The sequence below is a fragment of the Notechis scutatus genome, chromosome 2, assembly GCF_049901735.1.
Source record: "Notechis scutatus isolate UNSWTSFEM ecotype Mainland chromosome 2, rNotScu1.2, whole genome shotgun sequence".
Classification (NCBI taxonomy): Eukaryota; Metazoa; Chordata; class Lepidosauria; order Squamata; family Elapidae; genus Notechis; species Notechis scutatus.
In genome coordinates this window covers 231,258,862-231,277,542 of record NC_142010.1, presented here as the reverse complement: position 1 = coordinate 231,277,542, position 18,681 = coordinate 231,258,862, and the positions used below count along the sequence as shown (strand labels likewise).

At 36.0% G+C, this 18,681-nt stretch overlaps 1 protein-coding gene across 3 annotated transcripts in view; it reads left to right on the top strand.

Moving 5' to 3' along the window:
- The window catches only part of VCAN (versican), a 100,879-nt gene extending 88,002 nt beyond the window's left edge, over window positions 1-12,877 (top strand). For all 3 annotated transcript variants that reach the window (XM_026672067.2, XM_026672092.2, XM_026672084.2), the window contains 3 exons: window positions 6,887-7,031; window positions 9,665-9,847; window positions 11,017-12,877. In XM_026672067.2, the coding sequence (XP_026527852.2) occupies window positions 6,887-7,031; window positions 9,665-9,847; window positions 11,017-11,144 (456 nt within the window). In that variant the 3' untranslated portion in view covers window positions 11,145-12,877. The remainder of the gene's footprint in view (window positions 1-6,886; window positions 7,032-9,664; window positions 9,848-11,016) is intronic.
- The last annotated feature ends 5,804 nt before the right edge of the window (window positions 12,878-18,681 follow it).

Below are 18,681 nucleotides of genomic sequence, written 5' to 3'. Positions count from 1 at the left end.
CTTGAGCAATATTCAAAGTTTGAAGAACTATGAGGATTACTTATTAATTATCAAATCACTAAGCTGTTAAGAAGGCAGACTTACCTCTTTTGGCATGAAATGTGTGTTAACTGAATGCAAATGGATAAAAATAGGAATGCAGTCATATAATTAACTCTACTAAAGCATATAATTTATCGAGTATCTTGAACTAGTCAAGATTTCTCAGCATAATTTATCATTTGAGGTTGATTAAATTGGGAAAGAAACATGAACACCATTGAAAAGGAGTAATCTGGGAAAATAAATTAACTCTAAACATTTCCAATTTCAGTTTATTATTTGTTTTTTTATGGAACATATTTTCCTGTATTTGAAACATGAAAAGGAAATTATTTACACTGTTTTCTGAAAGAATGCCCATCCTTCCTCCGGCCTCTAGACTTCCCTGGCCTATACCTTTTGTCATTTAATTGAGGCTGTTACCATGCAGTGAGAAAAGAAAAAGATCAATGATAGGAATCAGTATGTCAGGGTGAAGAAAGCTCTAAATCCAAATATAGCTGATTTGAGCTTCCACATATCTATAGATATTCTGACCATTTGAAAGAAGTAATTACTTAACAGATTGTGGGCGTTCATTGTTACTTTGTTTTGAACAGTTCCTGGAAACTATCAGTTTCTACTTTGCCATCTCTTGTCATGATATCTATGACTTCAGAAAGACTTGAGAACAGAAAGAATAGAGTTATGAATATAGGACTTTTGCTCCTTACGTTGCTTGGAACAACCCTAATTAAATGCAAGCTGTCTTTAACACTGAGGACTACTCCATAAGCTTTATATTCCACTTGTAATTTTTTCCCTCTTTAATCAAATCTAGATTTGTCATAGGGCAAGATTATAGCTCTGGAGTTTAAGAGGTGATAACTTGTTGTGAAAGATGGCCATTCATCTTTCTTCATTTTCTTCACATTAAATTGTATGATCTATTTCCCAGACAGTGGGACAATTTAAAGGTTGCGTTGCCACATGAGCTGTATATGGATTGTTACTATTGCTTACAATCTTCCCACCTGGGTATGCTCAGTTTCCTCAACAAATTGGCATCTGCCACCAAATTTGGTTTTCATTTTTACTTAGAAAAAGAAAACAAGATCTAGTTGTCTCACAAAGAGTTGGCTCATATTTTAAAATGGTGAATGAATATGTGTTATACCATGCTCTAATTAAAGTTGAAATAAATGTTCCTGAAGTAATATACCCAAATAAGGTAATAAAAATTGGTTTGTATGAAGAGTTAAGAAAGCAGTTAAAGAGTCTGTATTAAGTGAGTCTGGCATTGGTAAAAGCAGCGTGAGAATTACAATGCCAAAGCAAATGTGCATAGTATCAGACATTTTTTTTGTTTGCAAAAATTTGCCAGTTTCATTATGCTTGTTGTAGCAAGATTTAACAAAATTTCTAAGAGTTGCCTAGAACTTAAATGGTACCGTATTTCTGGAATTTGTACAAGCCCCACTTCATAAATATAGTCAATACAGCTTCACAATGAAAGCAATTTGTGCACTAACATCTGCTGGTATTGTTCCCGTTGGTAGTAGACTCCAAAATGCTGCATTCTGAAAAATATAGACAAGAGCAATTGGATCCCTGGTCTACTCTAGCCAAACCCAAGTTGATATTTTCCTTCCTGTATATGTGATAATCAGCACCATGAATTGAATTTGGGTGCCTGTAGTAAGTGAGGCTAGCTTGTGAAGTAATTGTATTATATGGACACACATAATTACTCATGCCACTAAGTTGTAATTGATATTATATTAGGAAATCAGAAAGAAAATGAAAATGATGCAAATGCCCCTACTGACTGAGACAAAATGCCAAGATTTGTGACAGTCTGCTCTAATAATTATCCAAAGGTCTACTTGAGATCAAAATTCCTATGAAGCAGAAGACTGACCACTCTTAGAGACATAATGTTGGTGAGACATTCGTCTGATCTAGTTTTTATGGCTCTAAAAATTAGATATTCTTGGATGGATTATTATCAAAGAGAGATCCAATTAGAGTTAAGGAGAAGTTTTTAACACTGAGAACAATTACTGTGGAAGGACCTGCCTCCAGAAGTTGAGGGTGCCACATTATTGGAAGTTGTCATGGTGGAGACTGACTCTGAGGGAGAGGAGGAACAGCCAACAGGGAGTAGAAGTGTGGCTCCGGAGGTTATTGAGGAGGCTGGGGAAGGGCAGAGGCCAGCTGAGCAATCAGAGGAGGACCCAGGCCCATCCCCTATCCATCCTAGGGCATGCAGGGAGGATAGGATAAGGGAGAGATGTGGTCTACTCGGGAGGAGAGGGCCTTGATCCTCTTCATGGGCTGCAGGTGTGACAACTGAATAAGAGTTTGGACCTGCGTACTTGCAAACGCTGGAAACAAAGCATGTAAATATCTCTAGTTTATAGTTCCTCTCTGAGTTTGGTGTCCTTCCCAGTGTGTGTTATCTGTGGACATCCTCCAGCCTTTATCTTTCCTGGTTTGTGTTGCTTTTTTCTTCTTCGTGTAACTGTTTGCGTGGGAGTTTTTTTTGTCTTCCGTCAAAGATATTCAGAGCTTGGAAGCAAAGTGAAGGAATAAAAGGGGCTTCACTTGCTTTCTGTGACTGTGTTTGTTTTGTATCCCACTCTGGGTCATCACACAAGTTTTCAAAAAGATTTTGGGCAATTATTTGTCTGGAATAGTATAGGGTCTCCTGCTCAAGCACAGCAGGAGTAAAAGACCCCCAAAGCCCTTTCCAACTCTGTTATTCTAAAGTACTCTGAGGGAGACAATTATTTAGCTCTCTTAAGCCAAAACTAAGGTTGAGGCTTTAAAATATAGAGAATACAAGTCAAACAATGAATCTGAAAATTAAATAAGTATGTTTCATTTAAAAGAAACAACTAGAACTAAATCTTGGAACAATTGGAAATATTAAATAATGTGTCGTTAAATGCTATGTACTCAAAAAACCACATAAGTAGGAAACAGATACAACTGTAAACCAGCTTTTCCAAATCAATTGACAGCTGCAACTTCACAGCCCAGGCCTACTGTGGTTTGATCAAGTCTTGGCGAAAACCACTTCATCTTTTCACGACAAAGCATGTTTTATTACCTGGCACTGGCAAGAGGCTTAATGTGTCCCAAATTAGAATGTTGCAATAAACTTACTTAAATAATTAAAACATCGTAATTGATACGCAAATTTAGTGTAGGAAAAAGGTAAAAATATGTATTATATATATATATATATATATATATATATATATATATATATATTTGTTTTCTTAAGTTTTGGTACTTACATGTATGGTGTTCGCTTGGTTCGGTATTTTCCACGCATTGTAGTTCTTTTAAAGTTGTAGAACGTTTCAGCAGAATCTCATCTGCCATCATCAGGCTTCTGTATTGTGTCCGTCTGTGAGTCAGACTTTTACAGTAGTTTCAGATTTGAATTTGGGGCAGCCTATTGCTGTGCCAGAATGTTTTTCTTCATCCTGATTGGTTGGGAGTCTTGGTCTGTGTTTATTGGTCTCGGAGTTTGCTGTGTTCTGCTTGATTGGTGTCTCTAATATCTTCTGTCTGTTTTTGGCTCTTTTTGTATCTTGATTGGCTGGCAGCATTGTGTTGCTTTAATGGAGGCCTTTAGTATAGGCTATCATTAGTTAGGAAGCTGGGTTTCATCTGGGTGCCTGGTTGGGGTGGTGTTTGAGCTGGAGGTATCAGGGGATCTGTTTGTGCCCAGGTGTTTGCCTGGCTTGTGGTGTGGAGATTTTTTTGTTTGTGAGTGCAGGCTTCCAAATGATTGACAGCCTGGTGGAATCATCTCTTCTGTTCATGCTTTCTGGTCTTTTTCAATCTCTATGGCTTCTCTGATGATTCTGTGATTAGGGTTTTCTATAGTGGCCAGGGTTTTGGTGCCATTGAAGTTGATGCTATGACCTGTGGCTTCCATGTGTTGGACTAGTGAGGAAGTGTGTTCCAGATTTTTGACTGCATTTTTGTGTTCATCCAGGCGGGTGCTTATTCTTCTATTGGTCTGTCAATGTATGTGGCCGGGCATGATGCACAGGGGACTTCGTATATGCCTTGGTTTTCCAGGTCAATTTTATCTTTGGGGTTGCTAAGGATGGCTGCTATTTTTCTGTCTGTTTTGAAGGCAGTCCTGATGTGATGTCTGTGTAGTACCTTACTAATTTTGAGGGTGGCATTGGCCAGGGCTCTGGATTCGAATTCTTCCATGAACAGGTTTGCAATGACAGGTGACAGTGGTGATCCCATGGGAGCTCCTTCTATTTGTTTGTATCTTTGTCCTTTGTATATGAAATATGTGTTGGTTAAGCAGTGTTCTGTTAGTTCCATGAGGTGTTTAGCTGGTTGGTATTTATTTTTGATGATTTCAAGGGTCTCTTTTATCGGGACTTGAGTGAATAGTGAAACCACGCCAAAACTTACAAGCAGATCTTCTTGCTCCACGTGTAGATCTTTGATCATTTCCAAGAAGTGGTATGAGTTTTTACATGAGAAGCTGCTGTTTCAGCATGGGGCTGTAGCTCTTTTGCTAGGTGTTTAGCTAGGTTTTGTAGTGGTGCTCCTCTGGAGCTGACTATGGGTCTGAGAGGTATGCCTTCTTTGTGTATTTTTGGGAGTAAAGCACTAAAGGCCTCCATTAAAGCAACACAATGCTGCCAGCCAATCAAGATACAAAAGAGCCAAAAACAGACAGAAGATATTAGAGACACCAATCAAGCAGAACACAGCAAACTCCGAGACCAATAAACACAGACCAAGACTCCCAACCAATCAGGATGAAGAAAAACCATTCTGGCACAGCAATAGGCTGCCCCAAATTCAAATCTGAAACTACTGTAAAGTCTGACTCACAGACGGACACAATACAGAAGCCTGATGATGGCAGATGAGATTCTGCTACGTTGCTACTTTAAAAGAACTACAATGACGTGGAAAATACCCGAACAATGAACACCATATATATATATATATATATATATATATATATATGTATATGTATATGTATATGTATATGTATATGTATATGTATATGTATATGTATATGTATATGTATATGTATGTATATATAAAGATTATTTTATGGTACCAGTAAGTAAACAACACATTTAGTTCATTAACATTATTTAAAATGTGCTTAAAATACTGTGTTTGGGTTACTTTATAAAGATTAAAACAATACAATTTGAACTTTTTACAAGTGCATATATGGAACAACTCCAAGTGCTGAAATGAAAAAGAAAAAAAGCACTTGAAATCCCTGTCTTTTACCCATTTATGGGATGGATTGGTTGCTAAGTGCATAGCATTTGTAGAAATGGTTATTTCCATGAAATTTATTTTTTATTCCATTAATTTCTAGTAGTAAAGAAAAAGAAATAACATTCTGAAGAACAGCAAGGTAGATTTCTTGAAACATTCCTTTTCTTTATTCCCTTTCCTGATCATTTTTTTTCAAAGAAGACCTAAGGCAAAAATAATATACAGGTAGTCCTTCACTTACAACAGTTCATTTAATGACCATTCAAAGTTACAACAGGACTGAAAAAAGTGACATGTGCATTTTTCACACTTAGGATTGTTTCAGAATCCCCATGGTCATGGGATCAAAATTCGATGCTTGGCAACATCATATTTATGACAGTTGCCAAGTACTGGGGTCTAATGACCTGTTCTGACAACCAAACTCAATGAGGAAGCCAGACTGACTTAACAATCATGTTTACTAACTTAATGACTTAACTTCACTCAACAAGTGCGACAGGTCATAAATGGGACAAAATTCTCTTAACAAATGTCTTGCTTAGCAACATAAATATTGGACTCTGTTGTGGTTGTAAGTCAAGGACTATCTATACTGACGTTCTGATATTGCCATTAAAGAAAGACTCTTGATAACCTTTAGAGTAAGTCAAGAACATGTTCAGGAAATATGCACCCAACCAGGATTACAAAGGCAAACTCTTTTTTGTGGACAGAGTAGGGTAGGACTGAATTCAGTATTTTAATATCATAAACAAGATAACACTGTTCAAATCCATGGCATATTTGTCTTGAGAAGAACTCAAAGCATCTAGTAACTGTAGTATTATTTTATAGAAAAGACTTGAAAAGGTAAAGGCAAAAAATTCAAACATTTAAAAATTAGAAACTTAATAAATCAAATCTAAAACAGTACTGGTTTGAAAACTTCCTTAATTTAATGACAACATATTTGGATTTAACTTTAAGAACTTTTTATCCATTTTAGGAAAAGTGTCATAGCAAATGGGAATAATCTCTCTGATCCTGGATAACTGAAATATTCCTTTGGAACTGCATTTTTACATTGGGAGTAAAGCTTCCGTTATGCCAGTGGAAAGACTCCCATTATATTTCAAAATTCAGTTCAGCAGTTTAATATAGACTTTCCCCCTGAATCTTGCTCAAATTTTGTCAATTTTCTTGGACAAATTCAAAAGCAATCCCCTGTGGCTGCTTTTCTTATTACCCTGGGATTTTATCTGGGCTGTCATGAAAATATTGTCAAAGTCAAGCTTTTCTATACAGAATCAGCAGTGTTTGGCTGGATGATGCTACCACAATTTTGATTTCATAGGAATAGAAAGGTTTGCATTTTCCTGCTGTGGTAAAAGTGATTTACAGCCTCTCCTATTAGGTGCATTTTTAAATGGTGAACTTTATATCTGTAGTCAGTGAACCAAAATATTATATTCTGACTTTTTTTTTTCTGATGACAACATTTGCAATTTGTCATCTTGTGCTCAGTTTATTTTATTCAAATACAACTTTGCCAATTTTCAAATTCTGATTATTTGTGTTTTGTCTTCTGCAGCAATATGAAAACTGGAGACCAAAACAGCCAGACAGTTTCTTTTCTTCTGGAGAAGATTGTGTTGTTATAATTTGGCATGAAAACGGTGAATGGAATGATGTACCATGCAATTATCACCTCACTTACACATGCAAGAAAGGAACAGGTAAATAAGTCCAACTTAAATCTATGCAATAAACATTGTACTGTTCAACAAAAATTTCAACAAACTTGTGCCTGCAAGATTTGGTGCTTTGAAAAGTGGGCAACTCATTACAAGTTGAGCTAGGGAAGTGAAAAAAATGGATATAAGAAATTATACACTTAGAAGCTCTTAAATAATATAAATATGAAGTTACTTGCTTGTCTTAAAGAATGGAATGTAATTGGCTTTGTACCAGAAGATTAGACTGCAACTAAGAAAGAATAAAGAAACTAATAGCTAGGTAAATTTCCATTCTAATTAAATTAGTAAAAAGCATTATTTGTTCTAACCAAAACCTGGTTCCAAGGAAGCAAACATGAGACAAAGATAACAGCACAACTTTTTAATGTTTCTTTATGAATCCCGTTCCTTCACAGGTAAAAGGTTGCTTCAAACCAATTAGCTCCAATAAGAAAGAGCCTTGCCAAGGTTTTGCAAGGCTGCCAAGAAAAACAGATAAAGTTACTAAGCAATAACTCCAACACAAAGGGTCTCCAAACACCAATTCAGATATTCCTAACGTCCACCGGGCTCGAGTGTAAAACTTCTTTGCCTTCTGCAAAGAACTGCAGTTTCTCAGCTGGCTTTTATCCTCTTGAGGGAGGGGCCATTACCTTGCAGCGTTACTCCCAAGTCACCCGTGCTGCTGCAGCTGCTCTTTCCTTTGAGCAGCCCTGCATGCACACGCGCTAGGCACGGGCTCCTTGGGGACCTCTTCATTACTGCTGCCAGCCTCCACAATCTCCAAAGGCAGCATTCCACTCCTTGATGGTCCTAGCCCCATCCTTGCATTACACGCAGGCCCCTCATCTGAGTCTTTGTTTTCCGAGCCCTCAGCCGTCTGCACCTGCTGCCAATGAACCACAACATTATTAAAGAGAAAAAGATATTTACAAGATCTAAAGAATCAGCCTGGGTACTAAAAAACTAAGACTTTTCAAATTCTTAGAGTTGAGTAAGCATGTGAACATGTAAGTTTGAATACTATGTCTTCATAAATCATTTAAAGCTGACAAACTGATAGCTGGATTTGCTGATGACACCAAATTATTTAGTGTGCTTACAACATAAAGAAATATCAAATACTGTAACATTATTTTTCTAACTTGAAGGAATATGCATTGAAATGATGTGTGAAGTTTGATACAGGATATGTGATACACATTGAGCAAATTATTCTAGCTCCCAAAAACTTGGAGTCAATATATATGAATTACAATATTCATATATTCTGGCCATTTTGATGCTATAATACCACTACTAAGTAAGGTGTTTAGTTTACTTTATTGTCATTGCATCTCGTACAATGAAATCAAATACCATCTACTATGCACATCATGACCATGAAAAAATAAATAAATACAAACACACATCCTTCACACTCCACACATTGAATTGAAAACCCTGACACCACACCAACACTGCACTATAAGTAGAATTCAACGGAGCTACTGTCCTGGGATAGAATCTGTTTTTCAGCCTGTTTGTCTTTGTTTTTATTATTCTGTACCCTCTGCCAGATGCTAACAGTTCAAAAAAAAAAAGGGTGCCCAGGATGAGATGGATCTTTAAGAATGTTTTGATCTTTCTTAAAGCAGTGGGAGCTATAAAGCTCTTCCAAAGAGGGGAGAGGGCAACCAATGATCTTCTGGGCAATGACGTTAACCCTCTGGAGTGCTTTCCTATCTTCCACTGTGCAATTGGCAAACCATACAGTGGTGCAGTAAGTTAAAATACTCTCTATGGTGCAGCGGTAGAAGGTCACCAGCAGTTTTTCATTAAATTGTTGTTTCCTGAGAAGTCTCAGGTAGTATAATGTCTGCTGGGCCCTTTTGACCAGAGCTGCAATGTGAGCACTCCAGGTCAGGTCCTCTTTTAGGGTAACACCCAGAAACTTAAACTGGCCACTTGCTCCATTCAGTCTCCATTGATAAGCAAGGGCTGGATGTCTGATCTGTTCCTTCTATAGTCCACTGTAAGATCCTTGGTCTTATTGGTGTTGAGGACCAAGTTATTGTCTCCACACCATAAAAGCAATCGGTCCATCTCATCTTGGTAGGCAGACTTATCCCCCTAGAAGATGAGTCCCACCACTGTTGTATCATCTGCAAATTAAGTAATAGTATTACTAGCATGAGTGGGAATGCAGTCATGCACATAATTAATGTTAACATTGGGCTAATAGTGGAACCTTCACGTCATACTGGAGTATAGAGTTGTATGACTGATTAGTCATTTGTATAATGTAGAAAACAACCAAGGAAGTGCTATATCCAAGAATGTAATATGATGCAGTATAATATACCCAATGCAGCTTTTTAGAAACTTGTAGTTTTCTACTGGATAAGTGGACAAAATCCTTTTCAAATAATGTATACAGGAATTGTTCAACAGAATGCACTTAAACCTGATAATATATTTTCCCATGTTTTCTATTTTGATTGGTTAATTTTATAGTTTTTTTTTATTAGGCACATTAGAATCTATGGTCTGAAAATCCACGGATGGATGAGTAGATGGTCTTGTAGTGAAGGTTGAGACTGACTGATACATAAAAAATTGCAGTTTATAAAAATTTTAATTTGTACTTTCAGTTGCTTGTGGCCAACCACCGGTGGTAGAAAATGCAAATACCTTTGGAAAGATGAAGCCCCGTTATGAAATTAACTCATTGATCAGGTATCATTGTAAAGATGGCTTCATCCAGCGACATGTTCCAATAATCAGATGCCAAGGAAATGGCCGATGGGATTTACCTAAAATTACCTGCATGAATCGTGAGTAAATTATGTGGAGGGAAATATTTATTTATTTATTTAGTCAATCGTTATAATATAATAGAAATAAGAATAAACACAAGTTTAAATGCATTAAATAGGAACTAATAATAGGACAGGGATGGTAGGCACGATTGTGCATTTATGCACGCCCCTTACAGATTTCTTAGGAATGGGTTGAGGTCAACAGAGGTTAGTATGAGGGTAAAGGAGTGGGGTTTGAGCAGGTGATAACAGAATCAGGTAGTGAGTTCCAGACATTGACCACTCTGTTGCTGAAATCGTACTTCTTGCAATCAGGTTTGGATGGTTTACATTTAGTTTATATCTGTTGTGTGCTCTTGTATTGTTGTGGTTAAAGCTGAAATATTCATTAACTGGTAAGACATTGTAACATATGATTTTATGTACTATGCTTAAATCCAATCTTAGCCGGTGTAGTTCAAAGCCTCTCTTCTCTAAGCCTAGAATCTCAAGTCTGGTGTTGTAGGGTTTCTGTTGCAAACAGAGGAGTGTAGTACTCTTCTTGTAAAATACTTCTGGCCTCGCTCAATTGTATTAATGTCTGATATACAGTGCATATTCCAGACAGCGGAGCTGTATTCAAGTACTGGTCTAGCAAAGGTTATGTATGCCCTAGTTAGCAAATCAGCATTACCAGAGAAGAAGCTTTGTAGGATCAGATTTACAACTCTTAAAGCCTTTTTTGCAGCGAGCTCTGGCGCTTAAGTTATTTGATATGAGAACTCCAAGGTCTTTGACAGAGTAAGGGCCGTCAACAAGGTCATATCTGCCTAGCTTGTATTTGATGTATTGATTTTTTTATATGATTGCTAAAATCAGACATTTGCCATCCTGGTGAAAACTTCTACAAGATGAAAAACAACTTTTCTTTCCCATAAAGTATCTTCAGTCATTACTCTATATAGCTATCTGACCACTGAATTTACTTAATTCAATTTCTTTGTTCTATGAATTGAAAGAATTGGGTAAATTGGGCAATTGAATGATTTGATGCTTACCAAATGAATGAGATAAAAGATTACAATGGAAGAGACTATAGGACACTAGCCAATGTCTGAATATATATTACATTGCATTCATTCATCCTGCTTATATTTCTGTTAGCACAGTTGTAAAGCTTTCTTTCTTTTTTCTTTTATTTTCAGCATCTTCATTCCAAAGGACTTATTCAAAAAAATATTATTATAAAAATTCACCAGGAAAGGTGAACTCGTTTAATTCATCAAAACATTTTCATCGTTGGATCAGGACATGGCAAGATTCACGGCGCTGAACCCACACTGGTTAAGTGGGACATTTGCCATGCCAGAATGCCCTAACTTATGGTGCCTTAAAAAAAATAAAGGATTACCCAGCATTTTGGAATACATATGGACCTAAGTACTTACAACATATATCAATGATGGCTACAAATGAAAATATTGAAAAGGGAACAATTTCCAGCCTATCTAGTATGTTAATTTCTATATGTCATTGGTGAGGGATTATTTGATTCTTTACCCCAGTACCTGTAGTAATTAAACTCTTCCATTTTAGCACCAATGATAATGTAAATAAGATGATTTAATAGTGTTTAAGTGTGTTGTATTTTTTAAAAAAACCTGTATATACAATAAGATGTCAAACTAAGTTCAAGCTTATTTATGAGCATTTGGCTTCAGAGATCTTTAATCATTTATGTTGCTTGTCTTGGAGGTACTTTACTAGGCTGGAAATAATTTTAAACTGTTATTAGCAATCATTTTGTAAACATGGGTGACACAGCCATTACAAGCTGAAGATGAACTGTGAAAGTAGTATCTCGGTCAAGAAACAGCTATTTTCTAATGAAGAGCTGTAGAATTTATGGAATGAAAAGTTTTCACAAGGAACATGAAAATAAGAGCAACTTAGAAGAAGTGACTTCAATATGGAACTTGACTTTTGTCCTTTCCAGCCTTGGCACTGATCACAAAGGACTTGAGGACTCTTTAAAAAAAAGTCGACAAAGAGGGCCTGTAGGATTAATAACAATAACAATAATAATAGTAATAAAGGCTAATTCTTTAATTTTCAACCAGGGCCATTTTTTAAAAAGATCAACTTTTCCAACACTAATCATGGGTCTATTTTACAGCTCTCTGCATTTTAAGATGGAGATATATAGACCTACTTTTTTGTAAAATAAAATTTAAAAAAGTAAATAATTTTGTATATAAAATATATATAACCATTTTTAATCTTTTCATAAAGTAATGAATGTTTGTGTATGAATGCTGCAGCTGTGAAGCGTACATAAATAAATGAAGTAAGCCATACAGATATAATTTATTGGATGTTCTTTCTATCCTGACAGCTGTCAAACTCAACTGATGCATTAGGAAGACCAAGAGTTGGTTTCAAATGTTTTTCTGCTAGAAGGGAAAATAAAATCTAATAAATCAGATCATTTATTTATGGTAATATGAATGATAGTTATGTGACAATCACAATCTTTGCTTCTGAAAAATATGTTATATGCCCATAAATATATTGTATGTTTTTTCTTCAAATGTGGAAGACAGGAATTATCTTTTCTTCAGTACTCAACCTCACGCAATCTACTAGAACAATTAGCTATAGAAAAGGATAATTTTAAAGTCTGTGATGATATTTATTGTTAAATCTATTCAATATAAAACTGCACATTTACTTACCTAGTTTGCATTTTCAGCTTCCAAAATGGTTATAAAGGTTATGGGTAGATTCCATATGTATTCTCAAATTCAAGAAACTGGACTTGGATGCACAATTTTATACATTAGTTTTATGTAGGAAATATTTCCTTTTAATGCAAGTTTGAGTACTATACATTTACAAGAGTTAATTCTGGTTTGGTGTCTTTCATATATGGTATAATTACTGTATAATATTATTTAGCTAAATTAATGCATTCATAATGCCATAATGAATCCACATAATAACACAATGGATGAATTTCCTATTGTGTAATGAGCAAAAAATAAATTGATTAAATTGTGAAGGAAATCTGAACCATCTGAACTATCATTCTCTGACAGAGTAATCTTTTGGTATTATTCTGATATTGGATTAAAATGAGTACATCACAATTTTCATCTTTGGATTTTGCTGTACGCACTCTTGCTAAAATTATTCATAAATTAAAATTATTTCAACCAATTTTCTGAAATGTGAATTAGAAAAATCAGGTTGTACCTGATTATTCTGAAATGTCATAATTTCTTATAAAAGATTATTCCTTTTATCATGTACATATTCCTGTTTTTTTTAAAGTTCTTTTTTTGCTATTTATATTCTGCTTTGTATGTATAATGTGCATCTTTCAAATTTATATATGATTCTGACTTGCCAAAGAAATCTTATTTGCTCCACTGTGTTTTCTCTAGTTCATTGCATGTCCTTGAAATTTAAGTCAATGTAAGGTCAATTTGTGCTGAACAGTGAAGTCACATAATTAAGAACAACAAATACTTAGATATACAAGCATTTTCATACTGTTTTATTACAATTTAATAATAACTTTTTAGCTGTTTAACCCAAGTCAATAAACCTTTAATGCAAAATTGAGTAGACAATCATTAGATAAGGATTCATTAAAACTGTTTTATAATATGCCACATATATATAATGAATGTATAAACTAAGACTATTCTCAGCTAATGGTATATTTTGTACTGTTTTATACAAAAATACTTCCATGTAGGTTATATCACTTTTTTCAGTATTTGTAATGAAATACACCTTTTGCTCTTTGTTTTATACCATGTTTCTCATATAATAAGGCCGGGTCTTATTTTTTTTTTTTGAGCCCCGAAAAAATGGCTAGGCTGTCTTTTCGGGGGTGACTTAATTCCCCCCTTTGCATCTTTGGGTGGGTGGGTGGCAACGGCTTGGATGTTGACCTCGGCGTTGGTGGGGCACTTCGTATCGGGGTCAACGCAGGCAGCACCATATCCGGGTATGCAACAAAAGTACTTCCTAATGGCAAGCCCCCCCACCATTCCCCCCCATTTCGCATGTTTTAATATAGGCCTTAATTTGGGGGGAGGGGCTTAATTTCATTTCATGCCTATAAAACATGCTGGGACTTCCTATTGGGGGAGGCCATATTGTTGGAGAAACAGGGTATTAGCATACAATTCATAGCTTTTAAGCCAAAAATTAGCAAAGAAAATTAGGGAAATGAAAAGCTACTAAATTTTGACCTAATACAGTCATAACAAAATCACGCAATGACATGGATGGAATTTTATGTATACAGGGATTTCTTCCTCCTTGGCTCCTTGCTTTGCTCATCTGCTTTCAAGAGAATTATTCAGGATTCATAAACTTTGTCTCTGTTCTTCTCTCACTTTTCTCAAGTGACCAGATATATTGTACGGAAGTGCAAAAGATCAATGCTTAACGTCCATACAGCTGCCTTCAAGCTGTTCCATTTTTCCTTCAGTGGGCCATTAAATCTACCTAATATAGAAAATGGATTCCAAATATCAAGGATTGCTGCTTCCCAATGAGAACACGACACTGTGCAACTAGATGAATTCTGTTCGTGCTATAACATTGAGCGCTGCTTATTTTTATCTTTTTGGTCAATATACTCGTGCAACCACCACTCATTAATTGAACAATTATAAAATAATAGTTTTTAATTTATTTTTTAAATGGTACAAATAAAGAACAAATCTCTGCACTCAAAAATCAGTATAGGAAGAAGAGGTTTTCAGGAGCTTTAAATTGTCTTCAGGTTTCAGAAGAACAAAGTGGTATTCAAACATTAGGCTACTGTATTTCTATATTTGTGAAAAGCAATGGATGGAAATTAATCAAGGAGAGAACCAACCTATTAAGAATTAAGGACAAATTTCCTGACAGTGAGAAAAATAAACCAGTGGAATGATTTGCCTACAGAAATTGTGGGTGCTCCAATACTGGAGGCTTTTGAAGAGAGTGGACAACCATTTGTCTGAAATGGTATAGGGTTACCTTTTTGAACACCGAGTTGGACTAGAAGACTTCCAAGGTCCCTTCCAACCTTTATTGTTATCCTGTTACAAGTATTCCTTTGGATTGACTAAATCTGGCCTTTGGCTTTGCTTAGCATCTCTTTCAATAGGATGATGAACTCTAGACTACCAAGTCACATGGAGTCTATGTCCATCCAATCTTAACACAAATTAAACATAAACATAAAGCAGCTCCTGCTGCTTTAAGGAACTTCAAAACATTCTCGAAGATCCATCTCATCCCGGGCACCCTTTTTTTGAACTATTGCCATCTGGCAGACGGTACATAATAATAAAAACAAGGACAAATAGGCCGAAAAACAGCTTCTATCCCAGGGCAGTAACTCTATTGAATTCTACTGTATAGTGTAGTATTGGTGCAGTGTCAGGGCTTTTCAGTTCAATGTGTAGAGTGTGAAGGATGTGTGTGCTTATTTTCATAGTCATAAATTGTGCACTGAAGATGGTATTTAATTTCGTTGTACGAGATGCAATGACAATAAAGTAAAATAAAGTAAACTATTTACATACACATATAATGTTACCTACTTAAGGCTTGTTTTGTACACAATATAAAAAATATGTGGAATATAGTCCCAGAGTAAGAGTGTGTTACATTGTCAGCACTCTTGGATTTAGCATTTTGTGAGTGCTCTTAATAAATTCTCTTGATATTTTCAGCATAAACTTCAAGCACCACAATCCCTGTTAGATCACCATTTAACTGTTTGATAGGTAACTAAATAAAAATAAATTTATAAGAACCTTTATGTTGGCAGGTGTCTGAAAATAATATTGAAGATGTCTATATTTTATCACACATTTCATTTTTTTAAATGTTATTTGAGTTCAGCTTCATTTCTGTTGTCTTCATCAACATGAAATTTTCCTGGCTGGAATTAATGATCACTTTTTCTATATGCTGCAAAACATGGAAACAATCCAAAGTCAGTTCTTTGCTTAAATGTTCATTTTTATGCACATCAATAAAAGATAGAAATATCAAGAACCCTGATAGAAATATCAAGAATCCAGGTTCTAAGACTGAATCATTCTTTTTAGGAAAGAGAAAAGGCAAGCCTTTTCATTTAAGGTTCCAGGAAGAATTATTTGCCTTAAAAACGAACCATGATATATCTGAAAATAGTAGACAAATATACTATGTACCAGTTTTATTCTTTCTCTCTCCCCTCTCCCCTATTTAGCCTATTCATGCACAATAATTCTAGGGAACTTTATCTAAATCTTGTATTTTCTTTTGATTGATTGCCCTTCCCCCACCTTGCTGATGGTAATCTGTCAGAGTAATTTATTTTTGGAGTGGGGATGGTGGGGGGAACTGGCTCATAAGCCAGTAACTGATCATTTATCTGCACTGTCATTTCCTAGTATGAGTTCACCACTCTGTATTACAAAAATTCATAACTCAGCTTTAAAGTACAAGCATTAATGTAGAAAGACCAAAGTTCATTATAAGCTGATTATCATTCTGAAATTGACTGTGGTTTGATTTTGGTAAAGCGTGTACTGAATAACCAGTTGGATTCCATATTTGTGCCAAAACATAGGAAACTATATTCTGGTATGTAGTTCTTCTTTTGCTCTCAATCGTGCCCAGCATTAGGGGCTTCGCTAGTGAGTCCTTCTCATTAGGTGGCCAAAGTATTTGAGTTTCAACTTCAGGATCTGACCTTCTAAAGAGCAGTAGGGTTGACCAGTTTGATCGCCTTGCAGCCCAAGGGATTCGCAGGAGTCTTCTCCAGCACCATAGTTCAAAGGCCTCAATTCTTGGTGCTCAAAAATAGCCATATAAAACAAAAACAACAAAAACCTGGTGCCAAGTTAAACTTCTGATGTGCACTAATGATGATTATAAGCTACATACAACATCTGAACCAGTCTGCTTTGAAAAGAAATAGAGACTGTTCATTCTGATTATGAGCTTACTAGACGATTAAGCTGGCTAGGATTGAAAACTGATTAGCTAGTGGCCTGATCCAGCAAAACTATGTCTTTCATAATTATGTAATTTCTAATGAACTAAGCATTATAGAAAAGTATGGCCTGAAATCTTAATAGGATGGCAATTTAAAGTAAAAGAATCCTTTTCAAGCATTCTTAGAACTCGAAAATGGACGAATTCAACCTTTCATTGCAAATGAGTCAACCTGCCCAGAAAAATTCTAAAGGACAATTTCAGTATTAGTCTTCTGATAAATTAATATGTTTCAGAGTATTTTAAAGATTCCAAGTTCTCCTTCAATCCCAAAAGTTTATAGAGGTTGGATTTATATAATGAAATAAGTAAATGTGTATAGTGTGGTTTTAATCAGTGGTGGGATTCAGCCAGTTCACCCCAGTTTGGGAGAACTGGTTGTTAACTTTCTGAGCAGCTTGGTGAACTGGTTGTTGGAAGAAATCATTAGGGCAGACAACCGGTCATTCAATTATTTGAATTCCACCACTGGTTTTAATCAATTCTTATGTTTGGTAAACTATAATTAACAGCATACTATAATATGCAAGTCCATCCAGTAGTGGTTTATTTAGTTAGCCATTATTAAGTATGAAGTGCTGAGTGAACCCAAACAGGCTTGGAGCTACACCATTCCTTCTGATAGAGATGTCCTTAATCTTACCTGAAAAAGGGATATGGATACCACTACTGAATCATACTCCCGCACATTAAATCATTAAATGTTCTTCCACTACTTCGAACAAAAACTAAAGATTTATTGCATGATCTTTATCTGTGTACTTTGTTCCTTATGTCACCAGAATATTTAAAATATGCTAAAAATAGTTGAATGAAACAGTGATATTATTTTTCGGTCAAAAAATACAATTTGGGAAAATAAATGGCATCATTTTTTAAAGGTTAACTCTGTTGCAACGAAGGCAAAAAGCCAAAATTAATAAGGAAGTTTTCAAAGAACTTGATGGCCTGAGATAACGACTTGAGTTATGGAGCCAAAGTCTTTTCAAGATGTATCCAAGAAAAAGAGTAAAAGCCAAGAAACATCCTAACATATGGATGTCATTAAGTGTTTGAAGAAGTACACTGCTGAAATGATGCCTCAGAACTAATTTGGATCAGCAGTTGAACCATTGTTAAAAAGGTGGTTAGAAGACCATCTACTGCCAGGATACGACCTTGAAACTAAATAAAAACAATGCCTCTGCTTCAGCTGAGGTGTCGGGCTTCAACAACGCTGCTGATGGAATGAAGCCCGACACGTCATCATGGTTGACTACCTTGACGTTGGCTACCTTGACGGTCCCGGGTCGATGACAGCTGATGAAGCCAGGTGCGACCTCCTCTCCCTACTTTGGTGCGATGGCTGGGAAACTGCCTTGTCAGCTGTTTGACATTTTGCGACTCTCTAAGCACAACGCCTCTCCCTCTTCTCAGCGTGACCAGCCGGGAAACATTTCGGGATATAGTATCTGCTGGTCAGCGTTTCATTTGGGGGAATATCAGGTGGATCAGGGTGGAAAGACACCTGGGAAGGGGTGTTATCTGGAGATTTGGACCGTGGTTAGGATTAGAGTTGGGTGGAGGCACGCGAGATTGCTGTAGATGGATGTTGGGTGTTTGCTAGTGTTGTGAATCAATAAAAAGTAACTAGCCCAAATGCAAAGCGGGTTTTGAAAGCCTGCACACCTGATTGGTCCTTAAACAACGAACAAGGATTGGTCCATAACAAGTCCCTGATTGGCCAATATTAGGACACTTCTTATTGGGTATTAGTTGAACTTGTTGCACATATTATTGGTTAATAAGGTAGCAGCCAACCCTATAAAAGG